This window comes from Rhipicephalus microplus, chromosome 1, assembly GCF_043290135.1.
Source record: "Rhipicephalus microplus isolate Deutch F79 chromosome 1, USDA_Rmic, whole genome shotgun sequence".
NCBI lineage: Eukaryota > Metazoa > Arthropoda > Arachnida > Ixodida > Ixodidae > Rhipicephalus > Rhipicephalus microplus.
In genome coordinates, this window is record NC_134700.1 from 8,427,386 (window position 1) to 8,455,070 (window position 27,685).

The following is a 27,685-nucleotide window of genomic DNA, read 5'->3' on the forward strand; positions in this document are numbered from 1 at the left end:
TGAAATGGTTCAGAGGGGACTTCAATTGGGTGAAGATATCCAGCTGGCAGCAAAGAAGGTCTTTTCCGGCGCTGGCAGAGGTCGCAAGTGGCGACATATCGACGTACGCTGCGGTACAATCCAGGCCAGAAAAATCGACGTCGCACGCGGTCGTATGTGCGGGAAACGCCGAGGTGTCCCGCTGTTGGTGCGTCGTGAAGTTGTTGAAGTATGGCAGGCCGTAGATGACGAGGGATGACAAGCAGAAGCTCAGGGCCTTCAGTGGTGACGTTGCGGCGGTAGAGGATGCCGTCATGCAGCACGAACATACGGGATTCAGCGTCATGGCTGTCAGACTGGATGGCGTCGATGATAGTGCGCAATGACTCATCCCGTCGTTGTTCGATGCGCATATCGCTGACGTCTGTAAACGCCATTACTCTGCTCTCCAGGTCAGGCGCAACGGGATCAGGAGGATCTACCGGATATCGAGAAAGACAGTCTGCGTCCTTGTGCAAACGGCCAGACTTGTAGCTGACGCTAAACGAAAATTCCTGAAGCCTCAGAGCCCAGCGAGCCAGACGTCCAGTCGGGTCCTTCAGAGAAGTCAGCCAACAGAGGGCGTGGTGGTCCGTAACGACAGTGAAAATGCGACCATATAAATATGGCCGAAACTTGGCGACGGCCCAAACTAAAGCTAGACACTCTCTCTCGGTGATGGAATAATTCATCTCCTGGGGAGAAAGCAGGCGACTGGCGTAAGCTATCACGCACTGTCTACCGTGGTGCCGCTGAGCGAGAACTGCGCCGATACCGTGGCCACTGGCGTCGGTGCGAACCTCTGTGGCAGCAGAAGGATTAAAGTGGGCAAGTATGGGGGGCGTAGTTAGGTAGCCGATGAGAGCGGCGAACGCTTGAGCCTGCTCAGGGCCCCATGAGAATGTGGTATCCTTCTTCAGCAAATCTGTCAGTGGCCGGGCAACGTCAGCGAAGTTTTTCACAAAACGGCGAAAGTAGGAACATAAGCCGACGAAGCTACGGACGTCGGATGTAGAACGGGGCACTGGAAAGCTACGGACGACGCGGATCTTTTCGGGATCTGGTTGGACACCATCGGCGTTTACAATATGGCCCAGAATGGCAATCTGACGGTGACCAAATTGACACTTCTTGGAATTGAGTTGTAGCCCAGCTGTTCTGAAGACTGCGAGAATTGCAGCGAGACGGGTCAGGTGGCTATCGAAAGTAGATGAAAAGACTATCACATCGTCTAGGTAACAAAGACAAGTAGACCACTTGTAACCACGCAGGAGAGAGTCCATCATTCGTTCGAATGTGGCAGGGGCGTTACATAGTCCAAAAGGCATGACCTTAAACTGGTATAAACCATCTGGTGTAATGAAGGCCGTCTTCTCGCGGTCCATTTCATCGACAGAAATCTGCCAGTAGCCGGACCGGAGATCTATAGACGAGAAGTATGTAGCCCCGTGTAGGCAGTCCAGCGCGTCATCGATGCGTGGTAGCGGGTACACGTCCTTTCGTGTGATCTTGTTTAGGTGGCGATAGTCAACGCAGAAGCGCCAGGTACCATCTTTTTTCTTCACAAGGACGACAGGGGAGGCCCAAGGACTACTTGATGGTTCTATGACACCTTTGTTGAGCATTTTGTCCACTTCTGCTTGGATAACTCTACGCTCAGTGGGGGAGACACGATAGGGGCGTCGGCGAATAGGACTGGCGTCACCAGTATTTATACGGTGCTGAACAGTGGATGTTTGCCCTAGAGGTCTGTCGTCGAAAGAAAAAATGTCGGTATATGACGCGAGAAGGCGATGGATGTCATTGGCTTGCGCAGGGTTGAGGTCGGGTGCAATCATCTTCGAGAAACGATCTGGCCGAGAACAGGTGCTGTTCGCTACTGGAGACTGAAGTAAATCAATCTCGGTGGTGAGCGCTGCTATTTCGAATTCGTCAGCATTAGATACGCTGGCCAAGAACATGCCACGAGGAAGCACTTGAGGGCACAAGCTGAAATTGAGAAGTGGAAGCGAGGTACAATTGTCAGTAACAGTCACAAGCGTATGGGGAATGGCAATGTTGCGGCTCAAGAGGACGTCGGCGAGAGGAAGGAGGACATATTGACCATCGGGAACTTGGGGCTGTGCGGTCAAAACGACGAAGGTGGCTGCCTGAGCTGACAGCCGCACATCCTGAAGAGAGCACAGGCGCGGCGGGGCAGTGGGGGGGTCAGCGACTATCTGAGGCAACTCTAGCTGAAGAACGCCTGTAGCACAATCGATCAGAGCAGAATGATTCGACAAGAAGTCCAGGCCTAGGATAATGTCATAAGGGCAGTGGTCAATCACGGCTAAAATGACAGAAGTAGTGTGGTCCTTTATACGTAAGCGGGCAGTGCACAGACCGAGAACCATCGGCGTGCCGCCATCGGCCACACGGAGCATTTGTGCAGCCGCTGGTGTCAGAACTTTCTTTAAACGTGTGCGTAGGCTTGAACTCATGACCGAAATGCTTGCGCCGGTGTCGACAAGTGCTTGTACAGGTTCGCCGTCTACTTTAACGTCTATTACACTTCGTCTGGTGGGAACGGAAAGAGGATTTGCTGCGGAAGTCGTCAATGCAGCACCACCTCCGGGGGCTGCATTTCTCAGTTTTCCGAGACAACGCGGCCGGAAGCCACGGGGGACGAGAAGCGCCGTGGCTGCGGCGAACGGGACGATGGGCGACGTGTTTGCGGCGATCGAGACTGGTGCCCACGTGGTGAAGGCGAGCGGCTGTACCAAGTGTTCCGAGAATGGTCAATGGCATTGGGCTCTTCGGCAGGTGGAAAGGTGCGGGCGGTATCGTCGAAACGGGTCATATTGGTCGTTGCGCGATGTGCCGAGGACCATGTGTTGCGGCAGTAACGGGCAATATGTCCAACGCGGTGGCAGTTGAAACATATAGGGCGGTCATCTGCAGTTCGCCACTCAGCCGGGTTGCGAGTACGTGGAGAAGACCGTCGGTCGGAGAAGGGCATCACGAAAGGGCGTTCGCTGACTCTAGGCGCGGTGACATGGCACACGGAATGCACTCCGATGTTTTCAAGCTCCCGGCGCACGATGGCTTGAACAAGAGGAACAGTAACAGGAGTGGCATCGGTACTGCGCGAATAGAACGCCGAGGGCGCCATAGCTTCCAGTTCACGACGAACAATGCGTGTAAGGTCTCCCGGCGGCGATGCACGTTGTGGTGTTGACTGGTCCTCGCAAGTAGATGTTGCAGCGGTGTTTGGGAGTCGAGCGAATGTTTGTAGAATGCGGCGACTTTTCACTTGCTCGAACTGACGACACTCTTTGATGATCGCGTCTACGGTGGAACAGCCCTTGCACATCAGGAGATTGAACGCGTCGTCGGCAATCCCTTTCAGAACATGTCCCACCTTGTCACCTTCTGTCATGTCGCTTTCGGCCTTTCGGCAGAGGGCCAGCACGTCTTGAATGTAAGCGAGGTATGACTCCGTAGGGGATTGGGCACGGCAGGCCAATTCCTTTTTGGCGGCGATCTTCCGACTGGCGGTTTTGCCAAACACCTCCCGCATCTTTGCTTTGCATTGGTCCCAGCTTGTGAGTTCTTCTTCATTGTTCTCATACCACACCTTGGCCGTGCCTCTCAAATAGAACAGCACATTAGCCAACTGAAGTGTGGGATCCCATCTGTTCGGCACACTCACTCGTTCAAACATGGCCAGCCAATCGTCAACGTCGACGCCATCGGTTCCGCAGAATGTACCGGGATCCTTGAGAGGCGTGAAAACGTACGGTTGCGACGCCATGTTCGTCGGAGACGCTGACGTTGACGCGGAGGGCTGAGCATTGGCCATGGCTGGAAGGGCGATGCGACGTCCGCTGCGGAGCTCCGTTGCCTGATGGTTACCCAGCACCTCTCACCAATATGTTACGAGGTTGGTTGCTTCTGAGCGAGATGTATTTGCAGAGTAAAAACTACAGGCAAGAGACACAATGGCTGATTGGCCCAGTCGCGCGCCTGTCAGTCGCACCTCTTCCTTTTCTTCCTCTCCGTAGCAATATTTTGGCCAAACATATACAGGATTTTCTACATATATACATTGTTCTTTATACATATGAAACAGAAAGATTTTCTATATACATATACAGTATAAACTGCAGCAAGGTAAAAAAAGAGAAAAAAAAAATAGAAAAAAAGAAAACAGAATTATTCTTGTATTGATAGGAGATATGCAGTTAACTTTCTTTTGAAGCATTTCATGTGCATCGTTTCTTGTACCAAGTTTATCACGGTAGGATGATGATTTAAAAAGTCTGCTATAACGTAAGATTGTTTTTGCATACCATAGTTAGTTCGTGTAAAACCTTTAACATACCTAGTTTTTCTGGTTTCGTAAGCGTGTCCTTTTCCCAGAAATTGTCGAAAAAAACTATCGTGGCATAACTTTATTTTCTGAAATATTGTAATGCCTAGCTTCTTTTTCAGTATGTGTTGCATTGTTAATATACTGTTCGCTTTAAAAAGTGGAGCGGAGTGAGTTATATATGGCACATTTTCAATAACTCGCACAATACGTTTTTGTAGGATATACAGCTTTTTAAGATTTGTTTTTGTTGTTGTTCCCCACACAAGGAGGCAGTATTGTAAATGGGAATGAATTAGTGCGTAATATAGCTGGAGTTTTAACCAACGTGGCAAAAGTTGCTTTGCTCTGCTGATAATACCTATTGAACGTGAGATGCGTCTTGTGAGGTTATCGACATGAGGAGACCAGCTGAGATTTTCTTCGAAAAGAACACCGAGAAATTTATGTATTCTTACACGCTCGATGATCTCGCCACGGAATTTCAAATGTACGTCATTCCTGATTGACTTATTTCGGCAGCGAAAAATTATATATTTAGTTTTTTTGGTATTTAGTTCTAGTTTATTTACAATAAGCCACTCAGATAAATTATTGAGCCATTTGCTAGCTTGCAACTGAAGAATATGTAGGTTCTCTCCTGAAAAAAATACATTCGTGTCATCGGCGTAAAGAATTATATCTGGTGTGAACGGAATATTACCTATATCATTTATATATAATAAAAAAAGAAGTGGTCCAAGGATGGAACCCTGAGGAACACCGTATTTAATTTCACCTAAAACTGATTTTGAATGATTGGTGTCTGTGTATTGGTAGCGGTTTGTCAAATAACTGCATATAAGGTCAAGAGCAAGTCCCCTAACGCCATATTCGCTTAACTTTTTTAATAAGATATCATGCTTAATAGAGTCAAATGCCTTTTTAAAATCAAGAAATATCCCTAGAGTATACTTTTTGTCTTCAAATTCTGAATTATTTTTTCTTTGATACTTAAAAGAGCCATTTCACTTGACTTCTTTTTCTGAAAGCCGTATTGATTGCCTGTAAGTACATCATTTTTAGTGCAGAAATTCATAATTCTTACATTAATCATTTGTTCGAAAACTTTTGAAAACAGTGGTAGTACCGAGATTGGTCTGTAGTTGTTCATGTCATTTCTATCGCCTCCCTTAAATATAACTGTTACTCTAGCGATTTTTAGTTTATCAGAGAACACGCCTGTAGCCAAAATGAGGTTGCATATGTGCGATAAAGGATTGCTGATACTGTTGACAACTGCTTTTATCGGCTCGGCTTTTATCTCGTCCTGGCCACATGCGGATGCATTCTTTAACTTTAGTATTTGGGATTTAATTTCATGTTCTGTTGTTGGTTCCATGAAAAGAGACTTCAAGGAGTTATGCATAATGTATGACCTGTAATTATGCCTGTCACAGTTATCACTTACCGATGCTCCACATTTTAAAAAGTGTTCATTAAACTTATTAGCCAAAGATATACCGGTATAAGTTATATCGCTGTCTACAATTTCAGAGACGCTGAGTGGCTCTTTTTGCGGCAGTAGGCCTTTTAATGTTTGCCACACACGTTTGGGGTCATTTAGAATGGTTTCGAACTTTCTTTCGTAATAACAATTTCTTGCTTCTTTGATATCACGCCCTAGTTTGTTTCTAATTTTCTTATAAACAGTTAGGAGATTAGGTTGTCTAGTTTTAATGAATTGACTAAAAAGTCTGTCTCGTTCCTTCATTCTCCTTAGAAGCACTGTGGTAATCCAAGGTTTCCTACATTTCTTGTTTTGTTTGATAGTAGTTAAAGGAAATGCTTCATCATAAAGTTTTTTGAGGTGATTGATAAAATAATTATAAGCAATGACAGGATCCGCTAACTGATACAGATAAGACCATGAGGTTTCACTAACAGCCGTTTGAAAAGCAGCAACATTGCTTTTGTTAATCTTTCTAAGTTTAAAAGCTTTATTGGCACGCATTCTATGTGTTTTTGAATGAGGGTTGAAGAAAACAAAAATTGGCATGTGATCACTGACATCAGATATCAAGACACCTGCTCCTATGACATTCGTTTGTGGGATAAAGCATAGATCAATTAGAGATTCGGAGACATCTGTTACTCTTGTCGGTACATCAATTACATTTTGTAGGCCGTAAGAGAGAAATAGATCAAGAAGAACTTGTTTGTTGCGTTCTAGAGACAGCATATTGATGTTGAAGTCACCCGTCGTAACAATAGTCAGACCGAGTTCGGAACAAAAATTCAACATACGTTCTAAAAAGTTAAAAAAGGCATCTATGGCACCAGAGGGCGGCCTATAAATTACCACAATTGCAGTATGGTAGCACTTCATCATGAGGGATTCGTAGTGTGGGTTTACGACTGAAAACTCTGTCACAGTTTCGAAATGCAAATCGTTTTTGATATAAAATGCTACCCCGCCTCCTCGCTTTTCTTTTCTGGATACGGTTGTACATCTGTAACCTGGGAATTGTACCTCATATTCATCGGTGAACCATGTTTCAGAGAAGGCTAAAGTGTCAAAGTTGTATTTAAAATCATCAAGAAGCATGCAAACGCGTTCTTCCTTACTTTTCAAGCTTTGCGCATTTAAATGCAGAATCGACAAATCGTTTCTAGAGCATGATGCGGCGGAAGCCTTAAAAGCGTCCTTATCATAATATTTATTGAACCTTGCCATTTTTATACGTCACGTGCAATGACAAGCAGCATGCATGAGAGCCCTATTTTATCTTTTCGAGGTCATCCATCGTGATAATCCGAATTACACGATCGCGTGGGCTACGGCGAACAAACAATTTACCACTCTTATGCCACACAAACTGATATTCTCGTTCAACTGCTCTTGTTTTCATCTTCCAGAAAAGCTGTTTGTTTTGCGCTGTTAGGTTTTCATTCAAAAATATTTTTGATTTAGTTTTCCTCAGTTCACTTTTCTTCGCTAGCCAGCTGTCCCTAATCTTTCGCGAAAAAAACCGAACCAAAATGGGCGGAACCGTCTCTGTTTTGCTTGCATTATCAGTTTTTCTCTTGGGTGGCAGTCGATGAACGGCTTCCACATCCTGGTCAGAAAGATGTGGGACGTCAAGGTCATCTGCTAGCCTATTAAGTTTGTCAAGCAAATTCTCTCCTGTATGATAGGGCATACCGTGTATTTCTAAATTTAGTCGTCGGCTGTACTGATCCAAGTCATTAAGCTCTTGTTTCAGCTTTCCGATTTCGAAATCGTTCACTTTGACCTCAAGTTTTTCCACGCGTTTTTTTAGTCCTGTAATATCGGCATTCTGCTGTTTCATCTGCGAAATGACCTCATCGTATTTCTTAGCCATCTCCTGCACTGCTTGTTCGACGCTGTCAACAGTTGCCTTAATTTCATCTAGTGCATCTACTTTCACTTTCATTTCAATAAGCACAGCAAGTTTGCGGTGTATTTCGTTGATTTCACGAGAAAGGTCCACTTCAGTTTCGTCGTTGAAATTTGTTGTGTTATGACTTCCTCGAGGCTTTGTGGTTTTGCACGTAGCGCATTTCCAGGTTTTTATTGTGGCGTCTGTCTTTTTTCGATACGCGGATAGTGATACCCCGGAACAATTTCCAACATGGTAAAGAAAGTTGCATTCGCAGCATAATAAGTACTGCTCTTCGCCATGAAATGATTTATGGCAGGCAAGACAGGTATGGCAGGCAAGACAAGTTCTTTGTATACCCGTGCCTTCTTTTCGAGAGTTTTGCTTAGTGTTTCAGTGACGACCTGCAAATTTCGAGCTGCTTGTCGTCCTTTGTTTGACATTACAATTCCTTGCAATCACATACATTCATTCGCCTTTGCAGCAAAACTGTGGCTTTTTTACTTCATAGAATTTTATACAATTTAATAAAGACTGTTGCGAAAAAAAGAATTCGCTTCTTTTTTGTTACCCTTACAACGTTTGCAAACGTCCCTTAGCTTCACCAAATCTATAGCGTTGGAGGAACAGGGTTGCACGAAGGTTGTTCTTATTGTATGCACACAATACAATAGTGTCAAGATGCCCGTTACTGCTTCGCGAACACTTTTGGCACCCATTGAGTTTACATTCGTCGCGACATTGTGGCGCATGACCTGGGGTATCTGCTATTTGAAGTGCTTTCTTCAAGATAGTCTGTGATGAAAATATTTTGCACTGGACGCTGCTGATAAAAGGGGAATGCGTATGAATGTTCTCAACGCAGGGCTGTTAAATATTTCTTGCCTCAAGCAGATCAAAAGTAGTCTCGACCAGGCCTTCAGGCCATGAAAAAAAGTACTATTTTGTTTTCAACGTTTGAGCGATAGGATTAAAGCAATTCAATGAAAAAAAGCCACGATGTTGATACCTTTTCACGCCGCCTTTTTTCCAGGAGTGCTTCAAGAATGTAATGCAGCCGATGATGTTGGGATGGGTGGTGCGTTATTTTGCCGCACCGGAATCGATCAGCAAGACCGAGTTCTACCTGTCGGCGGCAGGTGTGTCGATCCTCGGAGGAATGCACATCTTCACGCATCACCCGTATTTCTTCAACATGCAGAGAATGGGCATGCGCATTCGCATTGCTTGCTGCAGCCTCGTTTACAGAAAGGTGAGTCTCTAGCGTTGCCATAAAATGAGTGAATGCACCCATGACTGCTTGAAGGGCCTGCTCAAGTAGTTCAGTTAGGCGCGCTTCCATAATTGAAATTTTTAGTGGCGAAGCAGCTCTTTGATTATCCTACGTAACGCTTTCCGTGCGTGTCCCCGTGCACCCGCGCCACACCGCGTTTCTCCCCCCGCAGTCGTTGGGTGATATCAAGTAGGTCTAGTCGCAGCTGCACGTTGACGTCAGTCTCTCCCTCACCCGCAGCAGCTGCCGGCTCCTACCAACACACCTAGCTGGCGTTGCTCCTCCGCTCGCAACACACTTCTCTCTCGCTTCATACTCTCCAAAGCCCGCAATGCTCGACCGCGGTTCGAGTGCAAACACTCTTTTGGCTCGTTTATCTGCTATGAAACTTACACAAAACCCGACCCGTCTCCCATGTCATAGCGTTTCAAAGACACGTTTACGTGAGGACAGACTACACCGAGTTTCGCTTCAAACCGTTTTTCCAGCACCCGCGTCGATACCCGTTTCAGCTGGGAAAACGATGTGCGCACCGCCACTGCTTCGCCTCCCATCATGGTTCCTTTCAGTGTTGCGGAACGGGCGCCTCTATTCCATTCTAGTTCCATTCCAGGGAGTTATGATTTACCTCAATTTCATGCATTTTGATTCATAGGAATGAAAAAAAAGCACTGGCCCATTCCCACTCCGGGAATAGCGAGACCCTTTAATTTCATTCTTTCAATTCCTCAATGCAGGAAATGCATCTTGATAATTTTATTCAGTTAAGAATGATTGACACCCTAAATATATTGTCATGAGATGCATTAAAAACTGCAAGTACGTAAAACAAGCTACCAAGGTCGAGAGTTAGTTGGTAAATGGCAAATCTCGAGCAAAACCACCCTACTAAAGACCACCCATAGGATCGAGCAGTTCTCCGACTGCTATAAGGAATAGTATGGTCAGCATATGTGAACAAATGGTGATATTTTAAACTGTTGTAGCACCGAAAGGCGGGCGAGTTGGAACTTATCCATAGTGGGCAGCGCACAAAAGGAAACACACAAGAGAAGGAATCTGATTCCTTCTCTTGTGTGTTTCCTTTTGTGCGCTGCCCACTATGGTGATATTTTAATTGTTTAGGCTTTAATTGAAAATGTTATACTGATGACATAGCAGATTTTTGAGTTGACTAAAGTAGTGTTATAGAAGACTAATCAGTTTTGCTCCACATCTCGAGTGGTCGTGAATATAAAGGAAATTGAAATTCGGTTAATGGGTAGCAAAACGCTCAAGGTCTGCTGAAATCAAATAAAACAGCGCACCACCGCTCGTGCACCTTGTGGCTTTGCATCTAATACAGAACACCTTCAGGGCCGCACTGCTCGTTCATGCTTGTCAAGCGCGCACGGTGAGGACAACTTTTCGTTCACCTTTGAGCAGGTATGCAACGTTTTTCTTGTCGCAAAGTTTTGTTTATGTTCGTCAGATTTTAAACTGCCTGTCAGATAAAGATTAGGCTGTGCACAGAGTATTCTCCCCTCTTAGGGTGGGGTATCAATGAAGATGAACGTGGGAGGATAACTTCTTTCTCCCTTCAGTATCTGTTGGCATAATGCATTTGTTTGTATATGCTAACTTATGCTGAAGATTTTTTTACAAATTATAATACTGTTCACACTTTTACATCACGCCTACTCTTGGCTTTGGCTAACTAAAAGTGATCCTAGAAAGAGCGTTGTGGCCTTCCACTTCGATAGGGCATGTACTCAGGCCTACATGAAGAATTCGAGCATGATATTACAGTAGTAGCTACGAAGAGGGTAGAAAAATACTCCACAATGCACTGTTTGCTTGGAAATACAAACAGAAGTGTGTGCCGAGTCATAGTAACCAGGTGAACTTTATCAAAAAGAAGAGAGGAAAGTAATGATAATGAAATGATCCAACCCAGGAGCATTAGAAGTTAGTTATAACCGGTTCTCAGCTCGAGATTCAAACACGTTTGATCTCATGGGCTTAATCTCTCGAATGTCTGACTTTCCGAACACGTTTGGTAATCGGTCACTAGTTCTTTGGTTGCTAGGTCTACGCCATATAAAGTGCTTAAATGTCCACGAAATTTTTAAATGCTTCAATAAATGTCATAATCACTACAACCTGCTAAGAAAACTTTATTTTGGTTTCATTCAACGAAAATTTACAACCAAATGTTAAAAGGTAAATGATCAATTCACCGTTTACATTTAAAACACGAATTGTGACTGAACGGCTGTTTGTCCGGCTTGCTTTAAACAAAAAAAGTGAGATAAGACAATTGCCGTCTACCTAATTATGTGTTGCGCTTCACCAACATGAGCTTCTCAAACGTGAACCGCTGGATGCAGGAGCCTGTTAAGTAGTGCAACGTTGCAGTGATTATCTAGCCGCCAACACGAGCGGCGACGCACCATCATCTGGGTTCACCCTCCCCTACCCCCCTAGATCAAGGGGGAGGTGATTCTGGAATGAAAAGAAGATAAAAATGAACCCCGTAACTGACTCTGAGGAGGAGGACACCTCAACAGTAAGTCACGAGGAGTGGGGGTAAGGAGAGATTTAAAGGATAGGAATTAAAGGTATATAAATAGAGAAAGGAGCAGAAGGAGAGAGGCATAGGGACAGCCTCATACGAAAGTAAGGAGAAGATAGGAAAGATGGACATGGTCGCAGAACTCCGAGGACGGGGTATCACTCAACGAGATCTCTTGTCGGCGTCAGGAGATTGCGTAGGGCGAGCCAGTCAGCCAGAGCAGCACTGCCTTCGGAGATAGCGGGCGCACAGCCGGTCGGCACGAAATCAAGCGAGTGAGTACCCCCTAGATCAGAGCGAACTTTGGTTGTTTGGCGCATGCGGTTTCTTCCGGAAGCGAGGAGGCGCCGCCGTGGCCATGGTTATGTGAGCTTTTCTGTTTCAGGTGGCTTCCGGAACCAATGTTTTCGAAAGTTTATTCTCTCTCTTCGTATGAACGAAGGGGGAGTGTGCACAGTTCATCGTGCACGACTGCGTGCTGCGCTGACCTAGAGGGCTCTCAAACAAAGTTTTGGACGGAGGCGTTCATGTGTCTATAGACAGGAGGAACAGTGTGGCAAAAGTTAGAGGGTCGGGGGTGGGAGATTAGGATGTGATATTGCAGTCAATAAAAAGATCGCGCCACGGTTAATACACACTCTTAGTGAAGCGTTTTGCGAACATGCGTCCGAGTCGGCCGACGGTGATAGAAGCTAGCACAAAGGCGTGAAGGACGTGAAGACGGCAGATGGCTGGAGACTGTTGCTGGGTGTCGCCGAGGGTGGAAAAAAATCATTCCTCGGTGACAACCAGTTCTATAAGGGGTGTTGGGACTCCGGGTCCTGCCGGTCTCGTTTTCGGTAGCTGGCCCCGTCGCAGGATCCATCGTCCGACAATTCAGCGAGAAGAAGCGCCCGAACGAACAACAGAGATTTATTTACATGTGGAGAAGTGATCAACTGATCCAAAGAGAGAAGAGTGAGTGTGATACAAAATGTCTTCGGCATTTTATAGCGCCACGTTGTTGACACTGGGCGCCTTGTCCGCATCGTCAGCCAATACGGTGTCCCCGGCACCTCGGCCACGAGGGAGAGGGAAACACCTCTCACAACACATGGAGTGGCACAACCTAACACGGAGTCCATATATGGTCACGGCGCCCTAAAATGTTACCAAACATGGTCACGAACGCACAGCAGAGTCCGGAGTTCTCCCGGTGAGAGGAGGAGCCTGAATGGGGAGGTGGGGGTGGACGACCCCGTCGGTCAAGAACCGGTTCTCCCCCAAACTCTCCTTGCTTGGTTCCCTAGGGCCGGTCGTAACAGTCTCTCGCGCGGGGTGGGGGGGTGAAGATCTCGATGGGCTGAGGTTTGCAGCCACTGTCCGGAGAGATCAGCGCCGGCAGTTGGTTTGGTGATGACCATCTTTGATGAAGTAGAGGGCAACACCTGCTTCATTGTGGGCTCAACAGACATCACATACGCACATGAAAACACAACTACTCAGCCGGTGAGCGCCGGACAAGTCCGCCAAACTCCACCAGGCAATTTTTCGCTTTAACTGATTTTAAAGGAAATACACAATTTATTCAAAATGTTACTCACACTTTAAGGTGACACAAAACAACAACACTGGAAGCCCGCCGAACCCGAAACCCTGGATAGCCGTGTCTTAACGTTTTCAAACAAGTACACCTAAAAGAGTAAAAAAAAGCAATCACTAGCTCTTGTCTAGGTCAGGAAAAAAAAAAGCCAGAGTTCTCGAGACATCCTCTCGCGTCAGGGGCATCGACTTAAACCATCAGCGTTGCCATGGAGTACACCCTTTTTGTAGCGTATTTCAAACGTATATTGTTGCAAAACGAGGCTCCAACGCAGCAGGCGGCCGTTCTTAGAGGACATGGTCTGTAGCCAGGTGAGAGGACAGTGGTCCACTTCCACAATGAACTTGCTTCCGGCAATATAACAAGCCAGTTTCTGGACTGCCCAAACCAAGCACGCACATTCCTTTTCGCTAGCGCTGTAAACCTGCTCGCGAAGGGTGAGTTTCCGGCTAATATACAGGACGGGATGCTCTTGATCCCCCTCATCCCTTTGACTAAGAACTGCCCCCATGCCTCTATCACTAGCGTCGCATTAGACTATGAAAGGCCTCGAGTAGTCCGGTGACCTAAGCAAAGGTTGGCTCGACAAGGCCGCTTTCAAAACGCGGAAAGCCTTTTTTTCTCCTCATCCCAGTCGACCATTTGGGGCTCGGTCTAGCGCAACGCGTCAGTAAGAGTGCTGGCAATGTGGCAATATCTAGGGATGTACTTACGATAGTAACCAGCTATTCCAAGAAAAGCCCGAATATCGGTTTTCGTTCGGGGCTGGGGAAAGTCTCGGATAGCTGCCCCTTTCATTTCAGAGGGACGGCGATGCCCTCGACCGATAACATGCCCGAGATAGAGTACATCTGCTTGTGCTAGCTGACACTTGGGCGCCTTTACCGTTAAACCTGCTTCGCGTGGGCGTGTCAGTACTGCTCTCAAATGCGTCAAGTGTTCTGGCCAGGACGAGGAAAACACGGCGACGTCGTCCAAGTAAGGCAATGCGAAGTCCTCTTGACCACGCAAAACCTTATCCATTAAGTTTGAAAAACAGTAAGGCGCGTTCTTTAGGCCGAAACTCAACACTTTAGGGCGGAATGTCCCCAATGGTGAAATAAATGCAGCATACCAGCTCGCCCTCTCGGTGAGCGGCACCTGCCAGTAACCTCTCACTAGGTCTAGCATTGAGATAAATTGCGCGCTGCTTACCCTCTCGACGCGTTCCTCAATGTGGGGAATTGGGTATGTCTGATCCTTGGTGATGAGGTTTAACTTACGGTAGTCTACGCAAGGACGCGGATCTTTGCCGGGTACCTCCACAAGAATTAACGGGGGAGTGTAATCACTTTCACACGGCTCAATCACACCCAATTCCAGCATCCTGTTAACCTCTGCTTTTATTAGCTCAAGCCAGCGAGGTGACACCCGATACGTCTTGATCTTACCGGTTCCGACGAGGTAAGCTCTATGTCATGAGTGAGGACGGATGTCCGGCCTGGCTCGCTTACAAATCTGTCCTTAAACTCGGTCAAAAGACCACGCAATTCCTGCTTCTGCTTCGTTGTCAGTTGTGACTTTGATACTAAATCCTCAACTCTTTTTTTCGATCGGGACTTCGTCCTATTCGGGAGCTAATTCAGGGATTTCTGCCGGAACCTCTTCCGGAACATTTGAAGTCATGTTCACGATGGCTTCCCTCTCTTTGTAGGGTTTGAGTAAGTTGCTATGATACACCTGGTGGGCCTTACGACTTCCTGGTAATTTTACCACATAGTTGGTGTCAGACAATTTTCGAGTAATTTCGGCTGGGCCGACCCATTGCACTTCAAGCTTATTCTTTTGGGAGGGCCTCAACAACATGACCCTGTCTCCTACAGCAAAGTGTCGTGCTTTAGCGGTCCGATCGTAGTAAAGCTTAGCCTTCTGCTGTGCTTTGGTCATCGCACTCTCGGTCAGTTCTTGGGCTTTTGTTAGACGATCCAATAAGGTGAGGACATATTCCGCTACTACAGGATCATCACCCTGACCTTCCCACGACTCTCTCAGCATACGAAGAGGAGACCGCAGTCTGCGGCCGTAAACAAGTTCCGCTGGCGTAAACCCTGTTGTCTCATGTGGTGCAGTTCTTAGTGCAAACATCGTTGCAGGTAAGCACATTTCCCAGTCAGTTTTCCGTTCAAAACATAAGGCTCTTAACACTCGCTTCATCATGGAGTGAAGCTTTTCTATCGAGTTCGACTGCGGATGGTAGACTGAACTATGCAATAATTTCACGCCACACCGCTCTAGAAAGGTTGTCGTTAAGGCACTCGTGAAAATGGTGCTCTGGTCTGATTGTATCTCGGCAGGAAAGCCTACCCGGGCAAACACGGACAGAAGTGCGTTCACTACTTCCAGGGAACTTAGCTCTTTTAGCGGGACCGCCTCTGGAAATTTAGTAGCTGGGCAGATTAAGGTCAGGATGTGACGGTAGCCTGAAGTTGTCTTGGGCAAAGGACCTACTGTGTCAATTACCAACCGACGAAAGGGCTCCGTGATTACGGGTACCAGCTTCATTGGAAATTTCGCCTTATCTCCCGGCTTACCCACTCGCTGACACACATCGCAAGATTTTACAAACCTCTCTACATCTTTAAAGCATCCAGGCCAGTAGTATTCTGTAAAAGACGATTTTTCGTCTTCTTTACGCCTAAGTGGCCTGACCATGATTCTCCATGCACCAAACTAAGCAAATCCTGACGATACGCCTGAGGTACGACTACCTGGTCAAACTCTACTCCTCGCCAATCTAGATATTTTCGATAGAGTATGCCGCTCCTCTCTTGGAATCTCACATTTTGTTTGGCGATTCCCTCTTTCGAACTGTCCTGGAATTGCTTAAGCGTCGGGTCCCCCTTTTCTTCGGTTATTAATGAAGCGGGGCTCACCTGCAGCAGCCGACTGAAATTATCCGAAGTTGGCATGACACACAACTCTTTTGTAGTTCCTAGTACCTGGAATGTGTCACCCTCTGTGCTATCCTCTGTACTACCAGGAAGCGGCTGGGGAGCAACAGCATTTTCTTTTTGCTCGGTCAACGAGGCGTAATTGACCCCTTCCAATTCGGGAGCAGGTTCAACGTCGCCTTTAGGAATGGTTGCCTCCGCGACTACGGCTTCTGCAGCCTGTTCTCGCACAAGTCGATTTGTTACCGTGGTGTCCAACTCGCAACCAGGCCCGTTGTCGATTTGAGGCTTGTTTGCCTCAGTGAACGTTGCTCTCGCAGCCAGCGCACGTGCCTTCGATCTAGTCAGCGCCTGCACTATGCCTTCTCCCAACGTTAGACCTGTCTCCTTCAGCATTTGATCTGACTTATTCAAAATAAGTAAGGATACTGAGGGGGTAGATATGGCGATACCGTGGCTTCCGTTTCCAACGTACCAAATGCGCCTTTAAGGACAACTTTAGCTACGGGGAGGCACTGACTGTTTGCTTCTACGGCTTGTCTAATCCAGGCACAGTCTCCTGAATACTGTCCGGACTGAACAAAAGACGGATGAACTACGTCCATAGTGGCTGCGGAGTCTCTAAGAACCCGACACTGCTTGCCGTTCACGGTAAGGTCGTACATATAGGGCTCTAACAACTTCATGTTCTCGTCGGCTTCATTTATAGATAAAAAGGCCACTTTTTCTTTCGGGCAATGTTTCGCGAAGTGCCCTGTTTCGTGGCAATTGAAACAAGCCGCCGGTTTTTTTGCCTCAAATTTCCTTTTGCTTGCCTCTGCCGACGCCTCATGGTTAGATGCCTTGTTTCCCTCACCCTATTGTGCGAGACTTGTCGGTTGTTTTCTAAACGGCGCCTTATTCGGTCGTAGGAATTTTTCCCTTTTTGGCTCGCTGCTTGCCCCGAGGGCGCGGCGCGTAACGAATTCTTCAGCGAGCTCTGCGGCTTTTGCTACGGTGTTCACGTCTGGTCTATCCTGCACCCAGAACCTCACTTTTTCTGGTAACCTTTGATAGAATTGTTCCAGACCGATACACTCGAGCACCTTGTCATGATTCCCATACGTTTTTGCCTCTTTGAGCCACTCCCCCATGTTGGCCATTAACTTGTAAGCAAACTCCGGGTATGAATCATTGTTCTCTTTTACGGCGTTGCGAAATTTTTGTCTGAAACCTTCGGCTGACAACCTGTATTTCTTGAGAAGGCTCGACTTTACCTCACTGTACTCGTCAGCCTCCTCTTTTGTGAGGCGCGCGATTACTTCTGAGGCCTCCCCCGGAAGTAGGGACAACAAGCGTTGAGGCCACGTATCCTGGCTGAAACCTTGCCTTTCACAAGTTCTCTCAAAGTTGACGAGAAACAGCCCAATGTCCTCCCCTAGCTTGTACGATCTCATTAGGTCCGTCATTTTGAACCTGACCCGCTCTGGGGTACCGGATGCCTCGCTGCCTCCTGCTCTACTATTATGGCTAATCTCTAGCTCGAGGCGCTTCATTTCAAGCTCGTGCTTTCGCATCTTATCTGCATCGGCTTCTGCCGCTTTCCTTTCGGCCTCCGCCGCCTTTCTTTCGGCCTCTGCCGCTTGCCTCTCCTGAATCTCCTCGACACATTCCGACAGCTCGTCATCCTCCGCCCCCAATGCGAGAATCGCCTCTATCAGCTCTGGCTTTCTTTGAGAGTCCGACACCTCCAGATTCAACTCCCTTGCAAGTAGCAACAACATGGACTTTCGCAGGGATTTCAGATTCATGGCTGCCTCCAGTACCGCTGTCTCAGTTCCACAAAGATTCCTGTCCTGCAACTAATTAACCTTGACGGCAACGACAGCTCTAGGTTCCTGCCCTGCCTCAAGTTTTCCGTTAACTTAGTCTACAAATAAAGCTTCAAAAAAGCTCTTATACGGAATCCTGCCCTGTCACTGTTAACCTTGACGCCACTGACAGAAAGAGCTTAACCAAGCTATCACCCGATTTCTGCCTGACGCAAGTTACCTGTTAACCCAATGACCAAGACAGCCCCTCTCTACCAGCTTTTACTTAACACATAGAGTAAATGCCTGGTAAAATTTAACAGAGAAAGCCAGCACTCACCCAGTTCGCAGTTATGTCTCCGGCGTCGTGCCTCTCAGAAGTGTCGTTCGATTCCCTTTCGAAGTCGATGAGCTTGTGTCATCCTTCTCCTGTCGTCCCGTTGTTGAAATTCGGGCTCACTCCGTCCAGTGGTCGCTTTCGGGGTTATCGGCATCACGCCGCTGCCATCCAGTTGTTGGGACTCCGGGTCCTTCCGGTCTCGTTTTCGGTAGCTGGCCCCGTCGCAGGATCCATCGTCCGACAATTCAGCGAGAAGAAGCGCCCGAACGAACAACAGAGATTTATTTACAAGTAGAGAAGTGATCAACTGATCCAAAGAGAGAAGAGTGAGTGTGATACAAAACGTCTTCGGCATTTTATAGCGCCACGTTGTTGACACTGGGCGCCTTGTCCACATCGTCAGCCAATACGGTGTCCCCGGCACCTCGGCCACGAGGAAGGAAACACCTCTCACAACACATGGAGTGGCACAACCTAACACGGAGTCCATATATGGTCACGGCGCCCTAAAATGTTACCAAACATGGTCACGAACGCACAGCAGAGTCCGGAGTTCTCCCGGTGAGAGGAGGAGCGTGAATGGGGAGGTGGGGGTGGACGACCCCGTCGGTCAAGAACCGGTTCTCCCCCAAACTCTCCTTGCTTGGTTCCCGAGGGCCGGTCGTAACAGGGGTCACGCTGCCACCATAGTTGCGGTCGACCACGGTTACGCGAAAAATAGACCAAATTCGGAGGAGCAGAATCGATATAAGGACAAACTTGTGGTAGGCACGCTGTTTTTAAATGTATCGTGCTTGTAATCAGCCAAGCCATTATGAAAATGCTGCTTTATTGTTAAATTCGCAGCTCTGATTTACTAAAGTTTGTAGTTTGAAAACAGCAAGTTTCATTTCATTTCATTTTATTACCTTAAAGACCCCATTGAAGGGGTATTACATAAGGGGTGGGTACATATATGAAAACGTGAAAGCCATTTTTTTTACAATGCAAGGTAATTTGTTACGGTGTTCAAAAAGGTGGTAGGACAGGTTATGGCGGTGATTTCGTTAGAAAGGCCGTTCCAGTCCGTAGCTGCACGAAAAAAGAATGAGGACGAAAAAGTGACGGTGTGCGTACGCGGCCGCTCAACTTGTTGCGGGTGACCAGTGCGATGGGAGATGCGTGCCGGAGGAAGAATGTATGGTGGCCTGCCGAGCGAGCTGTAAAAAAACTTGTGAAAAAGGGAAAGACTAGAAATGCGACGACGAGATGCAAGCAATGATAGGCCAGATTCTGTTTTCAGTGCTGATATGCTGACGTCGTAAGAGTACGTAGAATGAATAAATCGTGTGGCTCGATTTTGAAGTGACTCGAGTTGATTGATGAGATATGCTTGATGCGGACTCCAAATGGCTGATGCGTATTCTATCTTCGTCCTTACGAGAGATTGATAAGCTAGTAATTTGACATTATTAGGAGCGTGACGCAAATGGCGTTTTAAAAACCCGAGTGTTTTGTTAGCAGATGCAATGATGTTCGTAATATGCGTTGCCCAGGTTAAATCGCTACAAAGGGTTACTCCGAGATATTTATAGGAAGGAACTAATTCGAGGTTTGTGTCAGCAATTTGGTACGGGAATACTATCGGATTTCGACGGCGGTGAAAGGAAACAGTTTTACATTTGTTAGGGTTGAGTTCCATTAGCCAAAGGTTACACCAATCCTGTAATCTTAGTAAGTCAGTTTGAAGAGACGTGTTATCCGAAACGTTGTTTATTTTACGATAAATAACGCAGTCGTCTGCAAACATGCGTATGTTAGAAGATACATGTAATGGTAGGTCATTAATGTAAATCAAAAACAGAAGCGGGCCTAGGACAGACCCTTGATGGACACCTGAGGTTACCGGGGTAGTGTTAGACATTTGATTGTTGACGGAAACTGATTGCGAACGATTAGTTAAGAATTCTTTAATCCATGCTAATACGTCATCATTTAAATTCAACGCGGCAAGCTTTAGTAGTAGGCGCTCATGAGGAACTTTGTCAAATGCCTTTGCGAAATCGATGAAGATGGCGTCAGTCTGAAGGTTAGAGTCGAGGTTAACATGCAGGTCGTGAACAAACATAGCTAGCTGCGTTTCACACGAATACCCTTTCCTAAAGCCATGCTGCGCAGGATGAAAAAAATTATTGGAATCAAGAAAGTCCATGATATGTGTGTAGATGATATGCTCGAGGAGTTTGCAGGGTACGCTAGTTAATGAAATGGGACGATAATTTAATGGTGATTGTTTGTTACCTGATTTGTGGACTGGAACGACCTTTCCGTGCTTCCAATCTGGAGGCAGCATTCCTGTTGAAACTGATTGTGAAAATAGTAGACACAGATACGCTGCACAGATATGTTTAGTATTTTTAAGGAGTTTGGATGTAATGTTGTCTACACCAGCTGAAGAAGAAAGTTTGATTTTGTCGATTAGTGATGAAATACCGCTGGAAAAAAACGTAATTGGTGGCATGGTACATTCAAAGTTCGCATGAGGGATGGTAAATGACAACTCAGTTTCTTGGGTGAAAACGGATGCGAAGGCGGCGTTAAACACGCGTGCACATTCCGTGTCACTTAGGGCATCCCCTAACTCATTACATAGTGTTATATTGCGCGTGTCCTGTGGGTTTATGACTTGCCAGAATTTTTGGGGGTTGTTCTTAAGCATGTTCGGTACGTCCGAATGGAAGAATGAGTGTTTGGCGTGACGTATGGCTTGCAGATAAGCAGATTCGGCGGCTTTGTACTTGTTCCATGCATCAGGGGTGTTACGGGACTTGGCTGCGCGGAAGGAGCGTTTTTTCTTGTTTTCTAATCGTTTCAGTGCTTTATTGAACCAGGGTTGGGCGGTATTAGAATTGATGTTAATTTGGGGAATGTATTTACCAACCATTTCGTTTAGCTTATCTATGAAAATCAACCAGTTTTCGGTTACATTATGATGAGAAAAGGCAGTGCAAAAGTGGAGTAAAAATTTGTCAGTTCAGAGTTAATTGCTTTGTAATTTCCTTTATCATACAAACGGATAGTTTTTTTTATGGTCGGGGCTAAAGCAGGCTTAATCACGAAGTCAGCATGAATGACTTTATGGTCACTGATTTCAGGCTGGTATGCAATAGAGGACACGCACTTGGGATAGCTGGTTAATATAAGATCCAGAATGTTTTGGCAGTTATCGGTAACGCGGGTTGGTTATGTAAGAACTTGAGATAGGTTAAAGTTAAGGCATACATCAAGGAAGTCGTTCGATTCCCTTGACGTAGCCGCTGGTGCAGGCTGGCTTGCCCAATCGATATTAGGAAAATTAAAATCGCCAAACAGAATTACATGCATGTTAGGGTGTTTGGTCGTTATTTCGCTTAGTATAATATTGAGCTTAGAAGAAAAATCGGGAGTACTGTGAGGGGGCCTATAGCAAACGCCAAGTAAAACTGAGTGCGGTGCGGCATGGCATTTAAGCCACGAGATTTCAAGGTCGGACACAATGTTTATAGACGAACAGGATATGTTGTGACTGACAGCGACGAGTAGACGAAAACGCTCTCTATTTTTGGTAAAAAACGTAATTCCATTCCTATTCCAATCTGGGCAAAGAGCGCTTGATTTCATTCCCATTTCGTTCCTTCAAGCACTGTCCACATTCCATTCCATTTCCATTTCGGGTGTGGCAGCTTGGGCTAGTTGGTATGGCATGACGATAGTTATAGCGCGAGAACAAAACGACGACACAGAGACAAGAAAGACACAATAGACACGAGCGCTAACTTCCAACTGAGTTTATTGCGCAGAGCACGAAAATATATAGAGGAGAGAGTAACCATGTAATAAAAAACCATACGGCACAAAGAGCAGAACATGAGTAAGAAAAAAAACAGACAAAATACAAAAGCACAAAAAACGGCACAAAAAATTTATAAGAAAACAAAACAGAAAGGTAAAATAATATAACTACTTGCGCGCACTTAAACCTTCGAAAACCTGAGTTCCTTCTCGGACAGAGCCACGGAGGGCTTGCTAATACAAGGCACCTGTTCGCGTGCCATATGCGCGGCCTCGACAATGACTCGGAAGCGCTCCTCTTTGTACTTGTACAGCGTCGCTGTGTCCTTGAAAAGGGGAACACAATTGCACTCAGTGCAGTGCTGAGCAAGAAACCAGTGCAGTGCTGAGCAAGGAAGTCAGCGCTCGTGTCTTTCGTGTCCTTCTTGTCTCTGTGTCGTCGTTTTGTTGTAGCGCTATAACTATCGTCCATTCCGGGGTCGCGAAAATGTGAAATGACTCCCTAATCATTCCCGATTCGGAGTGGTGACTCCGCAACACCGGTTCCTTTCGGGCAAAAGAACCATAATTTTTTGCTTTCTTTTTTTCTATGACTTACATGGCCAAAATGGGGCAGTGATGATGCCAAGAAACGTAATAATTATTTTTAATTAGTTTATTTATTTTGATCACCCTCAATCACCGAATCATTGCAGAAGGGAACTGGTGACGACTTATAAAAATGCAAAACAACAAAAACATGCCATAATATACAAGAAAATAAACAAAAAAATGCATTTTAAAAAAGACAGACAGAAAGTAATAAAACACTGACATCATCTTGACACGTGTTGAAAAAAAAGCTCTAGGAAGAAAAAATAAATCAGGCGACTAGAGAGAGCTGTCACAAAACAGGTGTGCTGATAATGAAAGACCGAACAATGAAGGATCAAATACGGAAACAATTTCACCCGGTAGCTGGTTTCAATCGCTTGAAGAAGGATAAATTTGTGTTCGTGTTGTGAAAAGTATTTTTAACTTCATGTTTCGGATCAATCCCAGAGGAATAAGTGGGAGGTATAATGTTGGCATAATGTAACATGTAGTGATACATGATGGTAGATCTCTTAAAAAGGGCGAAGATGGAAGTGACATCCATGGAAGTGACATTGCGACGCAGTGACAAACTGCATTCTATTGTTGTTACGCTAGACAAGTTGATGTAAAGAGAACAAAACGTGTGGAGTAGTTTTTAATTAGTTCAAAAAATATAATTAAGTTTTCGTGGTGAGGATTTTGGATTTCACGAGTGCTATGCACTATGGCTGGAGCTTGGCGAAACTGGATTTTTCCAAGCACTGGCGACACCCCCTTTTGAACAGATCAAGAGTAAAAAATGGTCAGAAGCACCCCTCAGTGGGCCCATTGACTACGATGAAACACGGCATCGCGTCTACGACGATCGACAATGTTGGGCCGTGTGTTCAAACCAGAGGTATCTGCTGTCATTTCTTTCTCGTTGCAGTGAGTGAAGCGGTGCACCGATGCAATAAATGCGCCAGAAACATTTACCGACTATATCCTTAAAGGCACAGGCTATTCCAACTTTTTTGAATATTTTTTTGCTTGCACTAAGAATGATTTAGAATAGTCATCATGGTAGCCTTTGCGATTATTTTCGGCCAAATGTCTTACAACATATCCAGCGCTGTGCAGGATGGTCCGCGCTTCACAGTCACCCGAGTTAGCTCCATTCTCGCCCTACGGTGGCTATGGCTGGGAGACATTGCGCAGCGTGCGATAGCAGCGCTGATAAAAATGGCTACAAGAAGGCACGGGTTTCGAGACACCCATATGGGGCATTTGCAGTGGATATATAAGTATGGCCGCGTGCAAACAAGTCAGCGCCGCCAATAACTCAGCATTTCGACAGTTCAGTGGTCAAGGTGGACGATTGGGCGAGTTGGTGATTCATGATCGACGTATGTAACTGCGCGGTAGTAAACACGGACGACAAGAAGATACAAGGACAAGCGCAGACTATCAACTGAAGGTTTATTTTTCACAAACCACATATATATGACTGAAACAGAAACAGAAAACACGAAAATCTACAAAAAAATGATGACTTAGCACTTAACAATCGACAAAACGTGAACGTTTGACAAAAGCAGATTCAAGGACCATGTGCGCCACTTGCCAGATACCGTAGCTCTTTATCTAAAAGAGCTAACGACGGTTTGCTGACGCAGTGTTCTGGTTCCCGTGCCATTTTTTCCGCTTCGACAATCATACGGGTATGATCGTCTTTGTGCCTGAACATTACGACTGTGCTTTCGAACTGCGCAAGGCAGCCACACCTACTGACGTGCTGAGCTAAAAAACCCTCATTGCCAGTGCGCACATTGCGTGCGTGCTCGCGCAGGCGCTCATTTAGGCATCTCCCAGTCTGCCCGATGTAACACGCACCACAAGATAGCGGAATTCTATAAACTACATTCATGTCACATCTGACAAACTGGGTTTTATGCCTGACAGTGCAAGCTTGTTTGGGCCTATTGTTTACACATGTCATTTTGGCTAGCTGAGAGAGCTTGTAAGGTGCCGAAAAAACGACCTTTACGCCCATGCGCTGTCCGAGCTTTTTTATCTTGTGAGATAGCTGGTGCTTGTAAGGGATTACCGCGACTTTGTCACGTTTGCTTTTGTCTCTGTCATTAGTGCTCTCTCTGCTTCTGGGCTTTTTCTTCTTTTTTATTGTTTCTGCCACAGAAATGAGAAGCGAATCCGGGTAGCCAGCTTCTTTCAGACGCTCAACTTGATTTTGGAAGCTTGTTTCCATCATATGGAAACATGATCTGTCCAGGGCATTAGTGAAGCAGGAGTTCACTATGCCTCTCTTAACCAATTTGCTATGCGCTGATTTAAAAGGCAAAAGCGGTTTCATAGCGCGAGGCTCATACATCCAGCATGCGTGATTCACGCTGAACAAAAGTCTCATGTCTAGGAAGCGAATCGAGTTGTTCACTGGGAGTTCATGGGTCAGTACGAGTGGACTCAAGCAGTCACTAAAAACTTCAATGACATCAGATGACAACCCCATTACTCTAGCAGATTCACACTTAAAAACCACCAGGTAGTCGTCGACGAACCTGAAAATCCTCACAACTTCCTGGCAACACAGCCGCTCTTTCAAGTTCCTGTCGAACTTCGCAAGCAACAAATCACTCAGAATCGGTGCAATCGAAGATCCTATTGACACGCCATTATTTTGATAAACATCACCGTTCCATTCTACATAGGTAGAGGTCAGATAGGCAGCTAGCAGGTCAAGAAAACTGCTAACACTGACACCAGCTGCATTCTGGAACGTTACGTGGCCCATTAGATCAACACATTCTTCTATGCATGAATACAAAGCGTCACGAGGGAGAGAATAATATAAATCTTTGATATCTATGGAAAAAGCACTTAAAGTGTAGTTAGAATACTCTTTGAAGAATTCAGTGACCACCCTTGAATTCCTGACTAGAAAGGGATCATTAATCTCTAAAAGTTTCAACTTTTTCTGCAAAAACATCCCTAAGGCGTTTTGCCAAGAACCCTTCTCTGTAACGATGACACGAAATGGCACGTCGACTTTGTGTGTCTTTGCCGAAAAAAACATCTCTAGGGCCAACTTCTCACTTTTTTCTATCTTTCTTGCTATTTCAGACAGGTTAAGCTTCGTGCACAGTTTTTTCGCCTTAGATTTGACTTTAACCAGGTCAATACCACTGCACTTTTGGAAGACGGATGTGACCGCACTTACAGCTTTCTTCAGGTACAAGTCTTTGTTGAGGACCGCGAAGCCTCCCTCCTTGTATCTTCTTGTCGTCCGTGTTTACTACCGCGCAGTTACATACGTCGATCATGAATCACCAACTCGCCCAATCGTCCACCTTGATTAGTTACATTTCTATTTCTAGATTTGACTTTAACCAGGTCAATACCACTGCACTTTTGGAAGACGGATGTGACCGCACTTACAGCTTTCTTCAGGTACAAGTCTTTGTTGAGGACCGCGAAGCCTCCCTCCTTGTATCTTCTTGTCGTCCGTGTTTACTACCGCGCAGTTACATACGTCGATCATGAATCACCAACTCGCCCAATCGTCCACCTTGATTAGTTACATTTCTAGTTCTTCGGGCAGTGTTTCGTCCCTAACCCTTCTTCCGTCTATACTCATCACCCTCGTCGCACTGGCTACCTGCCGTGCCCGTGCTTTCGCGTTCCACATTCGACAGAAGCAGCTGCCTTCAGACGTGAAAGGATTATTCGGTGGCGTCAACCCCTCCAGCAGCCATGGTCTCCGGATTTGTAAGATTCTCAGATCAGAGTGGAATAGACAGGCCCGCCTGTATAGAGAAGCCCTGCAACTTCAGCTTCAACAGGAGGCCAGTCCCAGTATCAAAAGACGAAGAATGAAGGAGTTCACAGCATGCATCGAGCATACCACAGACACTCTGTGGGCAGGTGAACTCAGGAGGCTACGCTCTGGAATCGCGGCGAAGCAGCGCTTCAAAGGTGTTGTGCATACGTGTGGTGACGTAGTTCTTCCAGACTTCGTGCGGCGGACGTTGAGCTTAGGCCCCAAGTATGCCATAGACAAGAAGTATACCGCACCGGATCTTCTGGCCATAGTGAGACGTGTTTCAAGCCTTGCTCCACAAGAAGACTGTAACAGGTGCGTGTCTGAAGGAGTTGATGTGCTGCAGCAAGTTAAGCCGTGCGCAAGTAGTCTTCCTTTAAGCAGGACAATTTCACATCTACGAGACAACGAACTGTGCGTGGTGCCTTCGGACAAGGAGGGAGGCTTCGCGGTCCTCAACAAAGACTTGTACCTGAAGAAAGCTGTAAGTGCGGTCACATCCGTCTTCCAAAAGTGCAGTGGTATTGACCTGGTTAAAGTCAAATCTAAGGCGAAAAAACTGTGCACGAAGCTTAACCTGTCTGAAATAGCAAGAAAGATAGAAAAAAGTGAGAAGTTGGCCCTAGAGATGTTTTTTTCGGCAAAGACACACAAAGTCGACGTGCCATTTCGTGTCATCGTTACAGAGAAGGGTTCTTGGCAAAACGCCTTAGGGATGTTTTTGCAGAAAAAGTTGAAACTTTTAGAGATTAATGATCCCTTTCTAGTCAGGAATTCAAGGGTGGTCACTGAATTCTTCAAAGAGTATTCTAACTACACTTTAAGTGCTTTTTCCATAGATATCAAAGATTTATATTATTCTCTCCCTCGTGACGCTTTGTATTCATGCATAGAAGAATGTGTTGATCTAATGGGCCACGTAACGTTCCAGAATGCAGCTGGTGTCAGTGTTAGCAGTTTTCTTGACCTGCTAGCTGCCTATCTGACCTCTACCTATGTAGAATGGAACGGTGATGTTTATCAAAATAATGGCGTGTCAATAGGATCTTCGATTGCACCGATTCTGAGTGATTTGTTGCTTGCGAAGTTCGACAGGAACTTGAAAGAGCGGCTGTGTTGCCAGGAAGTTGTGAGGATTTTCAGGTTCGTCGACGACTACCTGGTGGTTTTTAAGTGTGAATCTGCTAGAGTAATGGGGTTGTCATCTGATGTCATTGAAGTTTTTAGTGACTGCTTGAGTCCACTCGTACTGACCCATGAACTC

The 27,685-nt window shown here is 46.1% G+C and overlaps 1 protein-coding gene across 6 annotated transcripts in view; it reads left to right on the forward strand.

Annotated features, from left to right (window-relative positions):
- LOC119178190 (ATP-binding cassette sub-family C member 4) overlaps positions 1-27,685 on the forward strand; it is a 2,441,444-nt gene that overhangs the window by 424,210 nt on the left and 1,989,549 nt on the right. For all 6 annotated transcript variants that reach the window (XM_075869787.1, XM_075871012.1, XM_075871549.1 and 3 more), the window contains exon 4: positions 8,786-9,004. In XM_075869787.1, the coding sequence (XP_075725902.1) occupies positions 8,786-9,004 (219 nt within the window). The remainder of the gene's footprint in view (positions 1-8,785; positions 9,005-27,685) is intronic.